This window comes from Amblyraja radiata, chromosome 5, assembly GCF_010909765.2.
Source record: "Amblyraja radiata isolate CabotCenter1 chromosome 5, sAmbRad1.1.pri, whole genome shotgun sequence".
Taxonomy (NCBI): domain Eukaryota; kingdom Metazoa; phylum Chordata; class Chondrichthyes; order Rajiformes; family Rajidae; genus Amblyraja; species Amblyraja radiata.
This window is the reverse complement of record NC_045960.1, coordinates 25,011,608-25,033,559: the sequence shown is the minus strand read 5'-3', so window position 1 is coordinate 25,033,559 and position 21,952 is coordinate 25,011,608. Positions and strand designations below refer to the sequence as shown.

Sequence of the window (21,952 nt, the reverse complement as noted above, 5' to 3'; positions counted from 1 at the left end):
CGCCACCCAAGTCACATACTATTGTGACTTCATCGGCAGTGGGCACTGGAATTGCTTCCTCCAACTATAGCATCCTGGCTACACTGTCACCAGAAAGACTGGAGAAGTTCAAGAAAAGATAGACACAAAATGCTGAAGTGACTCTGTAGCTCAGGCAGCATCTCTGGAGAAAAGGAATGGTGACGTTTCGGGTCGAGACCGAAGACCTTCTTCAATAGAGAGGTCACCAGCAGAATCTGGGGGGAAATTAGGAAGGGACAATGAATCCTGGCGTTTCCAAAGTCCAGGACTATTCGGCAAGAAAAAAACCTAACTGTCACAGATGCTGCATGACCCGCTGAGTTCCTCCAGCAATTTGTTTTTGTTCAAAATTCAAGTGTCTGCGGTTTTCTGCAGTTCTCTGTAATTCTACCACAAAAATACTTTACATTGCTAACTGCCTCCATACTTTCCAAGAGCTCTTAAAAGACTCATCTTTTCATCTGTAAGAATTGCAACTTCTCCCCCTCCCACCTCCAATCCCGCCTTTTTTTCTGCTCCATATCCACAACGCTTTGAAATGTTTCTTTGCGTGAACCTTTGCGATTGAGTTACATTGTCGTGTAAAAAAAATAGCGTTACTTCTTGTATCGCAGCGTTACCATAAATGGACGATGGCTGCTATACTCCGGTGTAAAGAATATGTGGCCAGGGTAAAATAATGTGCTGTGAATGTCAGTTGCCGCCTTAACTTTGCATTTATGTAAAGAGAGGGGCGGCTGCCCAACTTGTTCAAACGAAAAGTACCGCTAATTATTACGAGCTTTTAGTGAAAAAGAGTTGCCCTGCCCCGAATGCATGTTATTTTTTTCATTTGCAATTTCAGCATTGCAGGTTTTGCTTGCTATTTTGCATAACATGTTGATTTTGTTTTTCAAAAATTCAAAATGTCCAACCAGGCAATTGCATCTTTTCCACCGTTGTAATTGGATTGTGAAAATGTAATTGCAGCGAGTGGGCATTCTGTGTATAACAACCCCAGCGCTGAGACGAGGTGCCTCTTCCTCCCCCCGACCACCAACCCCCTGCCTGCGATTTCATTTCAAATAATTCACAGTAATTTCAAAAAGGGAGAGGGGGGTGGAATAAGTCAATATGGCAAATTGAAGAACCAATCCCTAAACCGGAGTGTAACTGTAGTCGGGGTGGCAGGCGTCAGGGATTGTCCTTTCACCAATAGAGGCATTGGTCCGGGGCAGGCAGGCGGGACCACGTTCAAATCCCCACCACTCCAGAGCTGACTCCTGCACTCGATTTGCATCTGTTCAGAATGACATTATCATCCGATTAGCAAGGTGTTTAGAAATTGATCTGCGCTGGTCGGGACGTGAAACTTACAACAGCGGTCGCAACGCTAGCTCTGGCAGTGCACCCCACTAACGTAACTCTGCCCGGTTTTGTAATCATGCCCCCTAAAAGGACGGTAAGTTTGGCTGCATGGTTATTTCCCTCGTAATTTCAAACGTACTAATGTGGGGTGTTTTTTTTTTTTTTTTTTGCAACGTGTATCTATAATTTAAAAAAAAAAAAAAAAAAAAATTTAATGCGTTTATCAAGTGCACAGTTTTAAATTGTGTTTCATTTTGGAGTTTCTAATTTGAGAAACTTTTTTAAAAATAATTTTAAAAATGGCGCAGTAATTAAATTGGAAATGATTTCGAATCGTCTGGCGTCTTTCGCCCCTCCATGATGTTTGAAGCAAATGGGTCTGTCTTCACTTTTGTAAATGCTGAACCTCATACCTTGCATTCTTGGGGGTGGCTTCATGCATTTTTATTCTTTGCACGCAGTGTAACTAAGTGGAACGATCGAAAGATTCCGTGTGTTTAGCAGTTGATGCATGTTTGCAAAGAGGGTAAATGTGCGGAGTTTTTTTTTTAAACCACCTCCTTCTCTTTGCAAGCTAAAGCCATGTTTAAAACTAATCTCCGTCTCTGGGCTCCCAGCGGAACCCGTATGTACCTGCCACTCAGCCGTGCGCGCTGCCGACGCCCTCCTGCCCGGCGCGCACCTGCCCCCCGCGCGGGCACGAGCACCGCGGCGCGTCCACGCGTCTCAGGTCCATGAGTTGCAGGGATTTAAACAGGTGCTGGGAAAGGTTGTGCAAGAAGGAACTGCAGATGCTGGTTCAAACCGAAGATAGACACAAAATGCTGGAGTAACTCAGCGGGACAGGCGGCATCTCTGGGGAGAAGGAATGGGTGACGTTTCGGGTCTGAAGAAGGGTCTCGAACCCGAAACTTCACCCATTACTTCTCTCCAGAGATGCTGCCTGTCCCGCTGTGTTACTCCCAGCTTTTTGTGTCTATATCTCTGGGAAGCGTTGTGACAGGATGCAATAATGGGGCATGTGCGGGAAGAAGCCAAGTGCTAGTTGTTGACTCTTGAAATGTGTGACAACTTTGAGTCCTGAGGTTTGTCAGAAGGAATTGCAGATGCTGGTTTACACCGAAGATAGACACAAAATGCTGGACAGGCGATATCTCTGGAGGGAAGCAATGGGTGACGTTTCGGGCCGAGACCCTTAATAATAATAATAATAATAAATTTTATTTGCGGGCGCCTTTCAAAGTCTCAAGGACACCTTACAGAAAAGTAACAAGAGAGAAAAAACATATAGTCGTAGTAAAATAAATAATAAGGACATCACCAATACACAAATTAAAGGCAGAATTTGCTCCAAAGACAAAAAATCAAAAACACAATGTGAAGAGAGAGCAGCGGCAGCTAAAGCGCGCCAGCGTCCACTCTCCCTTCCGACAGCCATCTTGGACACAAACTAACATTCACATTACACACAAAAAATCATCCCCCCACAATGGATACCACTGTGGGGGAAGGCACAATGTCCAGTCCCCATCCCCAGTTCTCCCTTCTTCAGACGCTCGACCGGAAACGTCACTCATTCTTACTAGCAGCCCACTGAGTCTGCGCTGACCAGCGATCTCCATGACTAACACTATCCTACACACTAGGGACAATTCGCAATCTTTACCAAAGCCAATTAACCTACAAACCTGTATGTCTTCGGAGTGTGGGAGGAAACCAGTGCGCCTGTAGAAAACCCACGCAGGTCACGGGGAAAATGTACAAACTCCATACAGACGAGCACCCATAGCCAGGATCGAACCCAGGTCTCTGGCGCAGTAAGGTGGCAAGTCTACTGCTGCACCACCGTGGACTTGTATCCTAGACCCTAAAATGAATTTAGAGTTGATGTAGATGTATTATTGAAGGGAAGAAGAAAAGGTGGAAATTTGGAGCAAAGATGATGCAATCCCTTGCATTCTAACCCAATGCTGTTGCCAGGACAATGGGCCTTTACGGGCAGGTTAAGTCTAACATTTTTTTTAAATGATTGGGTCTTGCAAGGTACAGGATGGTGTCTAAAACGTAATTCCGGTGTACTGACTCCGTGTGATCTACCATCTTGCACTTTTATACTCATTATAATTGTGCTTAATCGATAGTAGGACTGGCATTGAACTGTATATTAAAAAAAAAAAAAAATCACTGTACACGTGACAGTGAAGTACCATTGATGTACTGATAGATTGTGAATTATCAGCAATATAGTCAACAAGGGGCAAGAGAAATTGCAGGTGTTGGAATGTTGATCAAAACGCAGTGCTGGAGGAACTTGGCGGGTTAGGCAGCACCTGTGGAGGATCGCAGTGGATCAGGCAGCATCTGTGAAGAGAGTAGATGGATAATTTCTGAAGAAGGGTGCAGACCTGAAATATTGCCTTCCATTCCATTCACAGATTCTGCCTGACCTGCTGTGTTCCTCCAGCACTTTGTGTTTTGTATACAGTCAGCAATATAGCATCAAAGCAATGGTGAGGAAAGGGACCAGTTCCAAAAAGTAAAAGTCATAGCATAGACTCACATGGCTTCCCAGAACTGTGTTGAGATAACCAAAGGAGTTGCAGTTTAAAGTGAGAACAAGCTTGCCAGCCGGGCGAGAAATAGCCGGGTCCCTGTTTCAGGAAAAAACTCTTAGTAGAAGTCCACAGTGGCTGCTGAACTGAGGGAGCCAAAAGCATTGGGTCGGAGGGTGTGGGGAAGGAGTGGAATTTCAGTGAGGGCAAAGAGACAGTAATTCTCATGGGAGTTTTGGGTAACCAATTGAAGAGATTGCTTGATGGAAGAGCAAAGAAATGATGTATTAGATGAAGGATTTTAGTATTTTGGGGGCTGTTGTTGGAGGCTGTTAATGGATGGTATGTATTGGAGTAATGCATGATACCCTACAGTTGGGGTGGGGGTGGGGGAGAGGTGTGAGGAAAAAATGAAACTGCAAATGGAAATCTGAAGAAAGAATGGGTCGACTAGGCTAGTATTCACTGGCATTTAGAAGGATGAGAGGAGATCTTTTAGAAACATGTAAATTCTTAAAGGATTGGACAGGCTATGTGCAGGAAAAATGTTCCCAATGTTGGGGGAGTCCAGAACCAGGGGCCACAGTTTAAGATTAAGGGGTAGGCCATTTAGGACTGAGATGAGGAAAAACTTGTTCACTCAGAGAGTTGTGAATCTGGAATTCTCTGCCACAGAAGGTAGTGGAAGCCAATTCACTGGAGGTTTTCAAGAGAGAGTTAGATTTATCTCTTAGGGCAAAAGGAATCAAGGGATATGGGGGGGGAAAGCAGGAACGGGTTACTGATTTTAGATGATCAGCCATGATCATATTGAATGGCGGTGCTGGCTCGAAGGGCCGAATGGCCTACTCCTGCACCTGATTTTCTATGACAGAAAGCTGAAAATACTGAGCAAGCTAGGCAGCACCTGTGGAGAAATATTTAACACTTCAAGTAAATCATCAAGGCAGTGGTGAACTGGTGGGGTAGGGACGTGGCTTGTGGAGGGAATAAAGAGAGATCCAAGTAGGAAAGGGAATGGTTATTTAAAAGAACAAGCAACTTGTGGAGTTTTGTAGATCCATGTGAAGAGGCCCACAGAACTGGAGCAGGGGATTGAGAACAGATACTGACATTTCGGGAGGGTTTAATGTGAAAATATTTACTTTGGCCAATGGCCCAAAATTTTGGAATTTAATTTTAAAAGCAGAATTGGGTTCGGTATCTCATTTGGCGATCCTTGTCACCGAGTGTAATTTTATTATAGAGTTGGGAATCTAATTCTCGCTTTCAAAACTGGAGCAAAAACAGTGCATTGGCTTTCTATGGAAGAGGGGATGGTGGTGGAGGAGGGAAGGGATCACTTGGGATCGGCAGAAATAAATTATAACTTCATGTAACTGAGCTGAGAGTATCAGTTAGCACTTGGGGTGAGCCATTGGATTGATGGTGTATGGGGGGAGGGGGGGGCGTGGCAACAGCGTGGGAGAGGACCTTCAAGTGGTAAGTGAGACGAGAGATTAAAATGCATAATTGGGCTGCCTAAACATGCTTGTACTGAACTGTTTAGATTTGTACAGGTGTTAGTAGTACATTAGTACAGGTGTCAGAGGTTATGGGGAGAAGGCAGGAGAATGGAGTTAGGAGGGAGAGATGGATCAGCCATGATTGAATGGCAGAGTAGACTTGATGGGCCAAATGGCCTAATTCTACTCCTATTGCTTACGACCTTATACAAAAATGAATCTCACTGTACCTGTGTACATGTGCCAAATAAAGTACCATTGAATCATATGAGGAACATGGTGCGATGCAAGTCTGCAGATTAAAATGAACATGGAAGCCCTATGCCATATGGTGACCGGTGTTAGTGGCACGAGACTAAGGCTGCAGACCAGATAGAGGTCCACATGGTTTCCTTCATTATCATTTATTTTTTGTTACAACCCAGTCAACGGGATTGACACAAAATGCTGGACTAACTCAGCGGGTCAAGCAGCATCTCTGGGGAAATGGAATGGGTGACCTTTTGGGTCGAGACCCTTCTTCAGACAATCAATGGGAAGTCTGAAGAAGGGTCTCGACCTGAAACGTCATCATTCCGTGTCTCCTGAGATGCTGTGTGGCCCGCTGAGTTACTCCAGTGTTTTGTGTCAATCTTCGGTATAAATCAGCATCTGCAATTGCTTCTGACAAACCTCAGGACTCAAAAAGCTCACACATTTCAAGAGTCAACAACTAGCCGTGGCTTGTTCCCACACATGCCCCATTAAAGCAGCATCTGCACAGTTCCTTCCTCCACAGTCAATGGGATGCTTGCTTGGCTGAAAACTTTAATTCCCTTGCTCGAATGTTTTCCCATCTCTAGTTGACAGTTTAGTTGATCTCCCGATGTCTGTATTGCATGTGGTTTGGAGGGTCAAGCCTGGAGAGGTTTGGAAAAAATACTAGGACGGCGGTGGTTGCTACAGCTTCACTTGCACTGCGCAGTACACCAATATATTTCTTGCCGTTCCGCAGAATTGTTGTGGCCAGGGTCATCTGTAGTGGAGGCCTTCCAGTTACAAAAGGGTTGGGAGATTTCACAGTCTTGTTCAGTTCTCTGGAAAGGTCAGTCACACAGTTAGATCCCTGGCCAACCAAGTTAAGAGAATTGGTGCATAGCCTTCTATAGTCATCCAGATAATATTACATTCCAAAAGACAGCATGTACTGACAGTGCCTGAGATCAGTTCCAGTGGCCTGTGGAATATCAGGCTGAAGGAAACATGGGCAAAACTGGGCAAACCCCTATCCACACAAGGCCTTCTTCCCACTGCTGATCTCTTATTCTTAGAAAAGGGCAGCTTGGTGCTGCCTCACCACTCCAGATCAGAGCTTATTGGTATCTCTGGTTTGCACTTTCTCCCTGTGACCACGTGGGTTTCCTTTCTTTCCCTATCTTCCCTCCCTCCACCTCCATGATGTACAAGGAGTTGTGGAATTGGGAGGGGCATGCAACCTGATAGGGGCATGGCGGGAGAATATAACGTGTTTAATATATCTGGGTGGTTGATGATTGGCAGAAACTCAATGGGTGGATGTGCCTGCTCCTATGTTATATCTCCCTTGTATTGACAGCCTTGATGAAGGTGGATGCAGTGTCTATATCAATACCAATATAAAGGAGTTAATGGAGTGTATTAATGTTGGAGAAGGTTGTGTTTGTCATTGGCAGGATATGAACATCAAAAATGAGAGAAGTTTCTTCAGCCCAAAGGACACTGCTTATTTGGTTCAAGCTGGTCTCCATAATAGTTCCTGTTCTTGTCTTTCCTCCCTATTTGCGCTCTACTGAAAGGCGATGTTCACAGCCTCAAGAACGAGAGAACTTCTACATTATCAATGCTGGGCTTGGAGAAAGTGCCGCATGCCTTCATTCCAACATGGCTCAGCTCTAATTTTAGAATCTCATGCCTTTGTTCTAGATTCTTTTTGCAGACACACCGTGGTGGGTGCACCCGTGTTTAAACATCAAATCCTTTTATTATTTTAAACACCATTTAGATCACCCTGTGGCGCAGCTGGGAATTCAAGCCAATTTTACAGCATCATCTCCATATTTTAACCCTTCAAGCTTTGCTGTGATTCTAACCTCATCTTTCTCAATACCAGTACGTCTGAAGCCTCTTTTCCTCTTGCGTTTTGATTTTCTTGAGGTACAGATTAGTGTTCCCATTGCCTCTATTTTTTCCATCAGTGTTTGCTTTTAGTGATTTGTGGACTCGTGTCATCTTGCTCCGCTATAGCTTCTTGTGTTTTTGCCATTAGGAAAATCATCTGACTTTAAGTCCTTCCACGATCTAAAATGGAAGGTGGCAAACTTTGTGTGACATAGGATACCACCTATAAGTTTTGCCTGCTCCCTTGCAATCTTAAGGCCAAAGGCCATAGCTTCAGAATAAAAGGACATAGCTTTAGAAAGTCTGAAGGGTTTTGGCCCGAAACGTTGCCTATCTCCTTCGCTCCATAGATGCTGCTGCACCCGCTCAGTTTCTCCAGCATTTTTGTGTACCTTAGCTTTAGAAAGGAGATGAGGAGGAATTTCTTTAGTCAGAGGGTGGTGCATCTAAGAATTCATTGCCACAGAAGGCTTTGGAGGCCAAGTCAATTGACATTTTTAAGACGGAGATTGACAGATTCTTGATTATTATGGGTGTCACGGTTATGAGGAAAAGGCAGGAGAGTGGGGTTGTGAGGGGAAGATAGATCAGCCATGATTGATTGCCAGAGTAGACTTGATGGGCTGAATGGCCTCATTCTGTTCCTATAACTTGAACTTGGTCTACATCTTTATGGTGTAAGGAGGGATAGTGTTTCTCCTCTCGTTAATTGATGCTTGGAGTTTTTAGCCATGATAATCTAATAAATCCTCTACCCTAATGATGACATTTAAAAAATAGAAATGCTGAAATGTCATTGTTTTGTGTGCAAATCTGAATTCAACACCAAGTTAGTTTAGATTTAGTTTAGTTTAGATTAGTTTAGCATTGTCACTACAGAGCATCTGGATTCTGACTCTTGAGTCTTTTATTCCAAATACTGTTTGATCAAAACAGCAAAGTTGTTGAGGAAGTAGTGGAGTTGTGGCAATAGTGGGATTGAGTAGTGAAGTAATTCAGAATGGTGGATATGGAATTGTATGGAGCTCTTCCTGCCATTCTCCTCACATTGCCATCAACTCTATCTCAGCCCCCTTGCTCCCAGATTCTGAAACTCGCTTATACACTAGGACAATTTACAGTGGGCATTTAATCTACCGACCTGCATGGGAGAAGCCCGGAAGCCGTCGAGCTCGACCCCGAAGACTGGAGAGCCGAGGAGGAGGGAGCTGCTGGCGTTGACGGACTCGAGGTGTGGGCCGTTAGGAGAGTGTCTCAAAAAACTTCAAAGTCGGCTGCAAGGAGGCGCCCCCTGGACACAAAGGCGGTGGGGGGGGGGGGGGGGGGGGGGGGGGGGCGAGGAGAGGGGCATTGATTTGCGGGCCTAGCCAGTCGAGGGTGACGGAGGAGGCCCTGCAGCAGCCTAGGGCTTGCCTGGTTCAGAAGCCATTCCAGTACATTGAGCGCGTGGACCGGACTTTGGACTTTTTGTGAACGCTGCCAAAATGTGAGGACTCGTGTGTGTATGTGTGTGTGTGTAATCTATGCAAAAAAAGTCACTGCAGTGCATATGTGACAATAAAGCACAATTTAACCTTTGATGTCTTTGGGATGTGGGAGAAAACCAGAGCACCCGGAGAAAATGCAATCACGGAGAACGTGCAAACCCCTCTTGGATAACACCGGAGATGTGGATTGAACCTGGGTTACTGGCGCTATGAGGCATTGGCACTACTAGGTCTGCGTCGTGATGTGTCAAATTGTCTGTTGTCAGATGGCGATGTGTACAGGTGCACACGGGTTCCTTTTTAATAAGTAGAAAGCAGGCACGTGCCGTGAGTAATTAGTCAGGGTAGGCAGTGGCTTTTAAAAATCTTGAAATCCTCGCATGCGCAGATTATTCTCTCAACTTTTATCAAATAATTTGTCTTCAATAGGTCCTATCTCTTCGGGAAAGTATTTAAAAACATATAGCTCAAAGAAATTTACTTACCATATTATTCGTACATGAAATCCATTCTTCTCTCTTTCTTTCCTGTTGTACCAAACTGTTTTAAATGTTCTCATTATTTTTGTTCCTTTGCGCTGTTGAAGTTCTTTAAGTTCCATTTTTAATTATTTTGGTCTTTTCCTCGTAAGTTTGCTTCGAGAAACTCTTCAGGTAATCACTATCCATCTTTGAAAAACCCGCCCAAAAACTTGCGTGTGCGCAGTAGGCTGGTGCGCATGCACAGTGCGCCGCGCAGCGCATAGTCCACGGTGTAAAGGCAGAATTTCAGTTGCCTTTACGGACTGTCCCCACTGATGGCTTGAAGCATCGTCGACGGCACATGAGCAGTACATACTTCCGTGTTTTAAATGTACTGCAGATGAAAGGCACGGGAGAATTATGCCTCCCGAAGAGATCGATCTCTTAGGAAAGCATAATTCTCCCGTGCCTTTACTATTTATGACCATTTTATATATGTTTTATAAATATTTTATATATATAAAATAATGACCATTTTATCATTTTAGTCGGGGTAGGCACTGCCTACCCTGACGGCACGTGCCTGGTAGAAAGCTAGAATGCTGTGTTTCCTGCTCTCTCTAGGTGGAAAGTTAAAGTAGTCAGCAACTTTAACACCTAAATTTACCCTTGCACAATGGGTCAGATTACAGATTGACATTAAATGGGATTTTGTCTTTTCAGGTATCAAATAAAGGTGAACAAAATGCAAACGGAGCAAAGCAGGTAAGTTTGGATGTTTTCAAATTAAGTTTTTAGTATTTCGTGATACTCTATTATCACAACTGTACGTTCATGGCTGAATTGTAGTTACATTGCCATGCAACAAAAGTTTAATGATAGTGACGTCCTATCTTCTGCATTGTTTCAATGCACTTAAACAAAAATTCTTTATTTTGCAGCTCAGAAGATCTGTGAGATTGCAGAAAGTAAGTAGTTTACAACTACGCTAAAAAACTAAATAAATTGATGTGCTCGCTTTACTACTTGTCCAGCACAAGTGTGTCCTATGTGTAGGAAGGAACTGCAGATAACCCGAAGATAGACACAAAATGCTGGAGTAACTCAGCGGGACAGACAGCGGCTCTGGAGAGAATGAATGGGTGATGTTTCGGGTCGAGACCCTTCTTCAGACTGAGAGTCAGGGAAAGGGGAAACGAGAGATATGGACAGATATGTAGAGAGATATAGAATTTAGAAAATGAAAGTTTGTTGTGTTATTAAGAATTCATATAAGTGATAGGAGTAGAATTAGGCTGATCATGGGTGATCTATCTCCCCCTCCTAACCCCATTCTTCAGCCTTCTCCCCATAACCTCTGACACCTGTACTAATCAAGAATCTATCTCTGCCTTAAATACATCCACTGACTTTGCACCCACAGCCTTCTGTGGTAATGAATTCTACAGATTCACCACCCTCTGACTAAAGAATGCCTCCTCATCTCCTTCCTAAAAGAACTTCCTTTAATTCTGAGGCTATGACCTCTAGTCCTAGACTCTCCCACTAGTGGAAACATCCTCTCCACATCCACTCTATTCAAGCCTTTCACTATTCCGTACGTTTCAATGAGCACCCCCCCCCCCTTTCTTACACGGTTAGCATTTTGAGTTTATGTTGGACAGCTTTTCATGAACCAGTTCATATAAATGTTCAACCTGTATAAATGAAGCAGCCAGTGGAACAATCCAGTGTTGAGTTTAAAAATAATGAGAACATGCTGATAGAAGATCCTTGCCCAATCTAACGTGCCTAGAGATTTGTTCAAATACTTCTCTCCTGCTATCACAATGTACATCCCTAATTAGATTCTGGGAAAACTTTAGCCCTTCTCAGTCCATGTGTAACTGCAAATAGTTATAAATAGAAGGTGCATTTTGTCACCGATTGGTATGTCAAAGCTGTGTGCACATGGGAATTGGCCACCCCCACTATTTCAGATCAACTCTTGCTTTTTCAAATTAGATTTTGTTGGCCTTTCATTGTGACCTATCTTCTATATTCTTGGTCGTATCTGTTAGTGTAGCATCTTGTTTGTCATTTAGCACCTGATCGCTTTTGCCTCAATCCAACAAACCCTAATTATAGAACAGAGAAGAGTACAGCATAGGAACAGGCCCTTCGGCCCACAATGTCTGTGCTGAACATAATACCAAGACCAACTCTTATCCGGCATCTCCATCTACCTATATAAAAAATTCTTAAATGCTGCTATCGTTACTGCCTCCACCACCACCATCCAGGTGCATTCCAGGCACCCAGCACTGTTTATAAAATAAACTTGCCCGGTACCTCTCCTTTGTCTCTCACCTTAAAACCATGGCCTGTATTAGTTACATAAAGCTATGTATTTGATATTTGCATCCTGGGAAAAAGTTTCTACCTTATCTATGCCTCGCATAATTTTATATATAGGCACCTTTGTGTTTAATGGGGGGGGTTACCAGCTTGAAAAGCAGCACGTAAATCAAAAAGCGCGTAAATCAAACATGCCAGGGACTGCACGCGATTACACAGCCAATTGATATAAATGAGGGTAAATCACATCGTGCAACGCCGTAAAGCTTTCCCTTTCACTTGTACAACACTTTACCTGAAATGCATGTTTTAGTTTTGCAAATAACAGCACGGAAACGGGCCCTTCGGCCCACCAAATCAGCACCGACCAGCAATCAACCCGTATACTAGCACTATCCTATACACTGGGGACAATTTACAGTTTAGAGAAGCCAAGTTAACATACAAACCTGTACGTCTTAGGAGTGTGGGAGGAAACCGCAGCACCTGGAGAAAACCCACGTGTTCACGGGGAGAACGTATACACTTCGCAAAGACAGCACCCGTAGTCGGGATCGACCCTGGGTCTCTGGTGCTGTAAAGCAGCAACTCTATCGCTGTGCACTGAGCCTCCTCAAGATGCTAATTTTGTCAGAGAATAAATGACAAGAATAAATTACCCATTTTTGCTCTGTAATTGGTATAATATATCCCAAAGAAAGGTACATTTAAACATATAACCTAATAGCTGCAGGCAATCACTTTAGTTTTCTTTCTGTTAAGAAAAACTGAACTTGCAAGAAAACCTCGAAAGCTGTTTGCCAGGTATAAATTTGAGTGCATTATTCCAAAAAAAAATTAAACGTTGGTAGTAATTAACCATGCGCTTTATTCTAAAAACACACATGTCAAGCACGTGTAAAACGCGAGGTGTGTGTACTTCTATCAGGTCTCCCCTCAAACTTCCGCGTTCCAGAGAAACAAATCCAAGTTTGTCCAATCTCTCCTTGTAGCTAATACCTTCTGATCCAGACATCATTCTGCTAAACCTGTTTTGCACCCTTTCCAAAGCATCCACATCCTTCCTGTAATGAGGCACTCAGAACTGCACGCAATACTCTAAATGCAGCATAACCAAAGTCCGATAAAGCTGCATCATGACTTCCTGACTCTTGTACTCAATGCCCCGAGCAATAAAGGCAAGCATACTGTACACCATGCTGCATTTGTGACTCCTGTCTGTATGGTATTCCATATCCCGGTAAAGTCCATCCATCGTTCCCTCCAGCTCCAAGTCCCTGTTCCCTTCCTCTTCCTGTTATTCCAAGCATCTACCTGGAATTTTAAATTTTTACACAGAGAGTGGTGAATCTGTGGAATTCTCTGCACAGAAGGTTGTTGAGGCCAGTTCATTGGCTATATTTAAGAGGGAGTTAGATGTGGCTAAAGGGATCAGGGGGTATGGAGAGAAGGCAGGTACAGGATACTGAGTTGGATAATCAGCCATGATCATATCGAATGGTGGTGCAGGCTCGAAGGGCCGAATGGCCTACTCCTGCACCTATTTTCTATATTTCTATGAATTGTTTTTCATTTTTAAACTCTACCGGTCAGCTTGCATCAGAGTATTTTGTTACTATATCGGTTGCTGGTTGACATGGAGAAGGTGAAGGCTGGAGGACTGTAGCAGCCTGGGGCTAGCCTGGAACTGGCACCACTTGCAACAACCAGACCATGGACTGGCCTTGGAAAATTGAGCCAAACATGGCGCTTCTTGCATACGGGCTCAGTAGACTGTTTCTTGTACAACTGCTAATCAGAAGGTGGTGTGGTGATACGCTACTGGACTGTTTGTTAGAAAAGAATCTCACTGCGTTTGCACCGCACACGTGACAATAAAGCACTGTTGAACCATTGGAAAATTAGACCGGCATCTTTTTTCGTTCACAAGTAATAGGAGCAGAATTTGGCCATACAGCCCATCAAATCTACTCCGCCATTCAATCATAGCTGATCTATCTATCCCTCTGGGCCCCAATCTCCCCGTAACCCCTGCCACCCATACTAATCAATAACTTATTCATGATTTCCCTCCAACACCCCTCTCCAAAATTACAGCAGCCTAGTGCAAAAACAATGCAGGGATTAAATGTTTGCTTTGTATTAATTTAAGGATTGTTTTGCTGTTAATTGTTTAACACTTCCATCATAGAATGCTGCTACTGCCCCCGCCACTGGCCCAAAGGAAGACTCCAAACCACAGAAACGTAGCAAGGTAAGAGATTGCATGGTCAAAACATTGCCGTCCTAAGGTCACAAGTGAGAGCAGCCGAATTAGGCCCATCAAGTCTATTCTGCCATTCAATCATGGCTGATCTATCTCTCCCTCCTAATCACATTCTCCTGCCTTCTCCCCATAACCCCTAACACCCATAATAATCAAGAACCTATCTACCTCTGCCTTAAAATATATCCACTGACTTGGCCTCCACAGCCTTTTGTGGCAAAGAATTCCACAGATTCACCGCCCTCTGTCTAAGAAATTCCTCCTCATCACTTTCCGAGAGGAATGTCCTTTAAATCTGAGGCTATGATCTCTAGTCCTAGACTCTCCCACTAATGGAAACATCCTCTCCGTATCCATTCTATCCAAGCTTAGTTTACTTCAGAGATACAGCACGGAAAGAGGCCCACCGGGTCCGTGCCGACCAGCGATCCCTGCACTTTAACACTATCCTACACCCACTAGAGACAATTTGTACATTTACCAAGCCAATTAACCTACAACCCTGTACGTCTTTGGAGTGTGGGACGAAACCGAAGATCTCGGAGAAAACCCGTGCAGGTCACGGGGAGAACGTACAAACTCCGTACAGACAGCACCCGTAGTCGGGATCGAACCTGGGTCTCCGACTCTGCATTCGCTGTAAGGCAGCAACTCTACTGCTGCGCCACCGTGACTTTCACTATTTGAAATTTAATGATCGCATTAATTCATAAACTGGATTTTTTTTTTTGTTGAAGTAAATCCTATCCTGACTTGTGCAGCTGCTTGCTTCTAGCAATATCTGGCAGCCCCTGGTGGTTTGTCTGTACAGTTGTGCGGTGTAGAGCTGACACACTATGTATGGTGGGTTTATACTGCTGTGGAGGATGGTGCAGCTGAGTCTAATGACATGACTGCCTCAGATCTCCACATGCTGATGCTGGGGTGGAAAGCATCCCAAGAATATTCTTCTGCCCCAGATCTAGTTTGAGCAGCCTGATCTGTGACTAGATGTCCAACACAGACTGAATATTTGAAGCTGACTTTCCTGGTTTGCATGTGCAAGCAGCAAACAGTAATAAGTGCATTTATCAATGTTTCGTTTAGAGATGCAGCACGGAAACAGGCCCTTCAGCCCTCCGAGTCTGTGCTGACCAGCGATCCCCGCACACTAACACTATCTTACACACACTAGGGACAATTTACAATTTTACCAAGCCAATTAACCTACAAACCTGCACGTCTTTGGAGTGTGGGAGGAAATTGGAGCTCTGAGGGAACACCTACGCAGGTCACGGTGAGAACGTACAAACTCCATACAGACAGCACCCGTAGTCAAAGTCGGACCCAGGTCTATGGCGCTGCAAGACAGCAACTCTATTGGTGTGCCACTGTGCTGCTCTTGTGAAGCTTGTCACACAACTTTAAGTGCTGGCTTTTAGGGTTGTCTCATTGGTCAAATTCCTTTAAGAGGATAATTTCCACCTTATCGTTAGTATACAGCTTGGAAAATGCCGAGGAGCCAATTCAATCCGTCACCATGTACCTACCTTTCTAGGAATGTAGTGTGATGGTTCTGATTTTGTTTTTCTCTAAAAGAGTACTTTCAGTGCAGAATAAGTCAAAATAGCCCCAACGCTTCAAACTCATTAAATTTTAATTCAAAGTGAATGTTATCTGCTGCCTTCAGACTTCAATTGCTTTACAATGAAGAACCTGATACAAAATCAATCTGCAATGGTGGTTCCTAATGATTGAGGATTTGTGTGTATTTTGACAAGCAAGCATCAGACTGAAATCATTTAACTCAGTCATGAGGTTGGGTGAAGGCAAAGGAAAGTATAATTTGCAATGTATGATAGGGTGATGCTTCCTGTCTTAAAATGTGTCTACATTTTACACTAGCCATAAAAAAGGAACGCAAGTCCCATTATGAATGTTGAGGTACAGGAACCTTTTCCAGTGGGAGATCCAGTAGGTTAATGGTTTATGCGCAGGTTTGTGAATTAGGGGATCTTTTATTTACACATGGAGCGTTGGAAAGTAAAATGAGTGGTAAAATTAAATGTTTGCTCATCAATATTTTGGTTCACAGTTACAATCTTGATTTCCATCTTTGACAAACTCTTAAAGCAGATGGAAGTTCTGTGACAAGAGATGAACCAAGATAATAATCACGCATGGGTGGGCTATTTCAGAGAAGATTTGATACAAATGAGATTGTTCTCAACATGAAAGTGTCAAAGTTAGTTTCTTAAAAGCAGACAACAACAAACTGGTAATGGGTAAACCAAGCCTATCTTTAATGGATTCGTCAGAAGGGAGTGGTGGGAATTACAGGTCACGGGGAGAACATACAAACTCCATACAGACAGCACCCGTAGTCAGGATTGAACCCGGGTCTCTGGCGCTGTAAGGCAGCAACTCTACCACTGTGCTGCCCTGCTGCTCCAGGACTGTTAAAGCAACTACAACTACTTCATCTTGAGTTGCTTGTATTGCATAAATAAGATCATAAGTGATAGGAGCAGAATTAGGCTATTTGGCCCACCATGTCTACTCCACCATCATGGCTGATCTATCTCTCCCTCCTAACCCCCATTCTCCTGCCTTCTCCCCATAATCCCTGACACCTGAACTAAATCTACAACCTATGGAAACATTGACTCTAGTTTTGAAAACTATAAAGCTGAAGGTGATGGAATATGTTTTGAGTTCAATATTTCCTGCAGTGTGAACTTAATGTTCAGTTTTTTCATATATTGTGGTTTCTAAACTTATTTTCTTTCTATGTAGATCCCTCAAAAGGCCAAGAAACAGCCCAAAGTAAAGATAACTAAGGAAGAGGCTGCACCTGCTCAAAATGGAGAAACAAAACCTGATAAGGTAAGACTAGCATCTCGTACGCGTTTTGTTTTTTAAAAACGATATACTTTTTAATGCAAAGTGTGAGAATTTTGATTGCATGTTCAGTTTTGTTTTTGCTCAACACTCGTTGCAGATCCATGTTTCACGATCCTCTGTTAGTGTGACATCAGCTAGAAGTATCCCTCCCAGCTCACTGTCAGTGAAAGGACAGGTTGAGCATGTGGCAGTGAAGGGTACGATAGTAAAAAGTGTGCAGTGTATATATAATGGTGTGCTGTGATTGCTTGGTTATGACTAAAACTTACGAGATTCCTCATGCTGCAGTTAAAGGTTTTAATGCAGTGTTTTTACCATCTTAAGAGTTTCTTACTGGTCGTGTGCACATAAAATCAATTGTAGCAATTGGTGTATAGAATTGGTGTATACGGTGGCGCAGTGGTAGAGTTGCTGCCTAACTGTAGCGCCAGAGACCCGGGTTCGATCCTGACTACGGGTGCTGTCCGATTGTACAGAGTTTGTACGTTCTCCCTGTGACCTGTGTGGGTTTTCCCCAGGTGCTCTGGTTTCCTCCCACAATTCCAAAGACGTACAGGTTTGTAAATTGATTGACTTTGGGGAAATTGTAAATTGTCCCTGGTGTGAAGGATAGTCTTAGTGTAAAGGGAATCACTGGCCTGTGCGGACTCAGTGAGCCGAAGGGCCTGTTTCCGCGCTGTATCTCTAAACTAGACTACAGAGACAACAGTCCTGAAAGTGGAATGATGATAAACACAATCCTTCTGGAAATATTCATGCTCGACTCGTCCATCTTTTGGACAAAATAATATTGAGTAGTACCTATAACAGTAAAGGCACATGTGGTTCAAATTAACAATAGCTTTGTTATATCACATCACCATTGTTGGTTTCAGCATCTGAATGCATAATATATGAAATACGTAACTATGTTGAATCTTGCATACACGTAGATACCAAAATGTGACTAAAACACTAAGATGGCGAAACAAAAACCTAATCTTAAATCTTGCATGCAATCACCACTCAATATTATTCCATAAAATGGATGATGCAGCAGAATTGTAGACTTTTGGTTTAAGATTGGCTTAAGGCAGTAGAATGGGGTTAAGAGGGAGAGATAGATCAGCCACAATTGAATGGCGGAGTAGACTTGGGCCTAATTCTACTCCCTATCACTTATGACCTTATGATATTTGTTCCTACTGTTTATAATATGCATCTTGTTTTGAGAGGAATCTTTAATCTTGGTGATCTCTTTTATTTCAAAGTATTTTTATATGGTATTAAAACAATTTTTAGGCTGTTTTTAAGTCCTGAGGGGTAGGGCAGAATTCATTTTCAGTGCTGCTCTGTTCAGCTCCTGATTCAAACAAATTATATAATTCATTGTGAGAGCAGCCTGAACAATCTATGCCAATATGCAGTCTGCCATAAAATAAATGTGCTATTTAGCACTTTAAATATTGTGCGGACCTCCATGAAATTAATTGCTGCCCATCCCCACATTATGAGGTGGGGGGTAAAACATGTTCTTAAAACATTCCAGATCATGTTTTTCCGTAACAAAGCTGTATCATAAGTTCTAGGATCATTTGGCCCATCAAGTCTCCTGCCTTTTCCCCATAACCCCTGCCACCCTTACTAATTTGTCAATCTCCACCTTTAACAATATCCACTGTTGGCCTCCACAGCCCTCAGTGGCAATGAATTCACCACATGTGCACAGGAAAAAAAAAACATGTTGATTTATTTGCCTTTTTAATTCAGTGCCAATTAATTGTATTCCTAATCTCAAATTTTAGGGTAAGTATTTGTAAATTGTGAAAGGGAACATTTCCTCAACTCAAAAGGCAGTATACAGGTATATAAAAGAAAGAACCAAAATAACTTAAATGGATGGGTTTGCTGTCTGTTACACTGTATACATTTGCACTACGTTTCAAATGCTTATTAGTTGGTTTAGCTAATTCTGGAAATGCTGGATTATAACAATTTATAATTGTGTTTAATAAAACTATTGCTTTTTCTAGGAGCAGAAAACTGAATCTACAAATGATCAGACTGACTGAGAACCCCATCAACAACTTCAGTCGATTTTTGTGTACCACCTTGTAGAATTGAAAATATTTTTATCAACTATTTTGTAAATACAATTATTTTTAGGGTTAGTTGTAACTTTAGTGTATGTATGCTGAAACATATTGAGAAAATAGGGAAATTTGTAACTTCATACACTGCTTAAAGGTACAGTTTTATAATTGGAAAGGTTTTTGACTAGCATTCTCCTAGAATACTTTTGGATGGGGTGTTTAATGGGCTTTAATTCTTCAGTGGTGTTTAGTGCTTCAAAATGATTTAAAAGGTGGAGTTGTAATCTTGGTTGCAGTTTTTGAATTTTTTTATATAAAGCAATAAATGAATGGTGACATGTATTAAAACTTGATGTGATCACCTGCTTGTCTAATTTGCAATAAACCATCTCCTGTTTACTATAGAATTCTTCTTGTTGGACAAATTAGTGGTGTTCAGGCAACTTGTTTACCTTGACCATTACTTGTACGACCGATTTGAATGATTTGTGGTTATTATATTGGTAATGAAATGAGCTTTCTGACGCAATTATGAATTTTGAAAGCCATTTGGACACGTATTGGATAGGGATGGGTTTTGAGGCATATGGGGCCAAATGCAGGTAAATGGGAGTGGCCTGCTATGCGAACTTGGCAAGTGAGTGTAAGGGGCTGTTTCGGTTTAGTTTATTGTCACGTGTACTGAGGTACAATGAAAAGCTCTTGTGTGCTAACCAGTCGGCAGAAAGACAATGATTACAATCGAGCCATTCATAGTGTACAGATACATGATATGGGAATAACGTTTAGTACAAGATAAAGCCAGTGAAGTCCGATCAAAGATAGTCCGAGGGCCACCAATCAGGTAGATAATCGATTCTTGATTAATACAGGTGTCAGAGGTTATGGGGTGAAGGCAGGAGAATGGGGTTACAAGAGAGAGAGAGATAGATCAGCCATGATTGAATGGCAGAGTAAACTTGATGGGGATGAATGGCCTAATTCTACTCCTATCCCTTATGAGCTCAGTAGTTGCAGTAGGATGGTTCAGTTGCCTGATAACAGCTCTGACTCTGATTGCTGTAAATTGACCATAAGCCTTGCTGGTTTGGTGGAAAATGATCCGAGATGTTGTAAAATCTAAGCAATGGGTATCACTTAATGATGTCAATGTTAAAATCATTTCTGAAACATTGTTTTAAAAGAATGTTGATACTAGTAAGCTGAAATACCAAGGCTTGAATTCAACAGGTCAGTCAAGGTTTAGTGAGAATGGAAAGATGTAACACTAACTTGAGGAGCAACATTTACTGAGAGCGAGTTACTAGGGGAAGTAGTTGAGGCAGGTACAATGACATTTAAGATATTTGGACAAGTGCATGGATGGGAAAGATACAGAGGGAAATGGGCCAAATGCAGGCAAATGAGGCATCTTGGTCGGCATGATAGAATAGGGCCAAAGTACCAGTTTCTATGCTACATGAATCTACCTTCCACATCTGCACTGTCCCTCCAGCCAACCCATTACAAGGGGTGTACAGGAAAAATATTTCTGTTGCGAACACCATCTTCCTCTCACAATGTTTACTTCTGAACCATCTTGACAATAGGAACACCTTGGTCAGGATGGTATTGACTGACTACAGTCCAGCCTTCAACTCAACAATACACAATAGGTGTATTCATAAATCTCTGGACTTTGTCCTTGTGGCTTCCATCTGGCTTCTGGACTGCAGATCTTAATCAGTTGGGATTGGTAATAACATTTCTTCCACATTGAACCACAACCTAGTGTCCCTTGGTGTTGTGTGCTCAGTCCCCTGCTAGTCCCTGCACAGCCATGACTAGAGCCAAGTTTACAGTGAGAGGGGAATGATTTAAAAGGAACCTGAGGGATAACTTTTTCACACAAAGGGCGGTGGGTGTATGGAACAAGCTGCTGGTGGAGATAGTTGAGGCAGGGACTATTGTAACGTTTAAGAAACATTTAGACAGGCACATGGATAGGACGGGTTTGGAGTGATATGGGCCAAACACAGGTAGGTGGGACTAGTGTCGATGGGGCACGTTGGTGGGTGTGGGCAAGTTGGGGTGAAGGGCCTGTTTCCACTGTGTATGACTCTGACTCTAATCATAAGAATACTGATCATGCCCCAGACCTGCTTCCTTCTAAATAATCAGTCCATTTAGTAACTCTAATTACTTTGGTCATGTTATGAAATTGGGGGACTTTGTGGTTTAGTGCATTGACTTATATTGAGCAAATACTTTTTCCTTTTTTTTTTGATCAGGTTTTGTATTTTCACAAACACTTTTGCAACAATCAGGCTACAAGAACACGTATATGCCTGATTAAAAGTTTAAAATCAAAGATAACAACAGAATGGTTTGGGTAACTTATCACTGACTACAGAGTGAGGGGGCGGGTGATGTGGTGGAGAAAGATCAGGTCAGATGAAGACTGCGGGAACATATACAGTCTATTCATCCAACTGATTGTCCAACATTAACGCAAAGTGAAAAGTTTTGACAGAATACAACTGCTGATGTCAGAAACTAAAAGGTCAGCATTCGCTGCAGTTCAATTGTGTCAGGTACAGGTTTCATGTGATGACAAATCCACACCAGCCTGCAAATTATTTTGTAGTGGGTGCTGCTTTTTTGTTTAAAGAGGATAATTAAATGTATTCTTTATTTGTTTTTAAGAGTCCTATTCAAAATTGTTCTCCATTAAAATTTCCCCCCTGCTTCATCCCAGGGGCACAAACTAACTCGAGGCATCTGATAACCTTTTGTCATCTGCCATTTGATGTAGAGACACAAAATGCTGGAGTAACTCAGCGGGATGGGCAGCATTGCTGGAGAGAAGGAATGAGGGACATTTTGGGTCGAGACCCTTCGAATGG

The 21,952-nt window shown here is 42.8% G+C and overlaps 1 protein-coding gene across 2 annotated transcripts; it reads left to right on the top strand.

Annotated features, from left to right (window-relative positions):
- The first annotated feature begins 1,261 nt into the window (after nt 1-1,261).
- hmgn3 (high mobility group nucleosomal binding domain 3) lies at nt 1,262-19,474 on the top strand. 2 transcript variants are annotated; one of them, XM_033020804.1, is made up of 7 exons: nt 1,262-1,462; nt 10,233-10,274; nt 10,451-10,477; nt 14,038-14,100; nt 16,888-16,977; nt 17,093-17,192; nt 19,008-19,474. In XM_033020804.1, exons 1-7 carry the CDS (start codon nt 1,445-1,447, stop codon nt 19,019-19,021), a joined length of 354 nt encoding a protein of 117 aa, XP_032876695.1. In that variant the 5' UTR covers nt 1,262-1,444; the 3' UTR covers nt 19,022-19,474. The 2 variants fall into 2 exon arrangements, with proteins under 2 accessions (XP_032876695.1, XP_032876696.1); XM_033020805.1 differs by lacking the exon at nt 17,093-17,192 and having other exon boundaries at nt 1,273-1,462.
- Nucleotides 19,475-21,952: the final 2,478 nt, after the last annotated feature.

Bases quoted from the DNA above. Each gene is read 5' to 3' on its own strand.
- hmgn3 (XM_033020804.1), top strand. The intron at 10,478-14,037 runs GTAAGTAGTTTA...CTTCCATCATAG, and splicing joins GATCTGTGAGATTGCAGAAA to AATGCTGCTACTGCCCCCGC. The intron at 14,101-16,887 runs GTAAGAGATTGC...CTTTCTATGTAG, and splicing joins AACCACAGAAACGTAGCAAG to ATCCCTCAAAAGGCCAAGAA.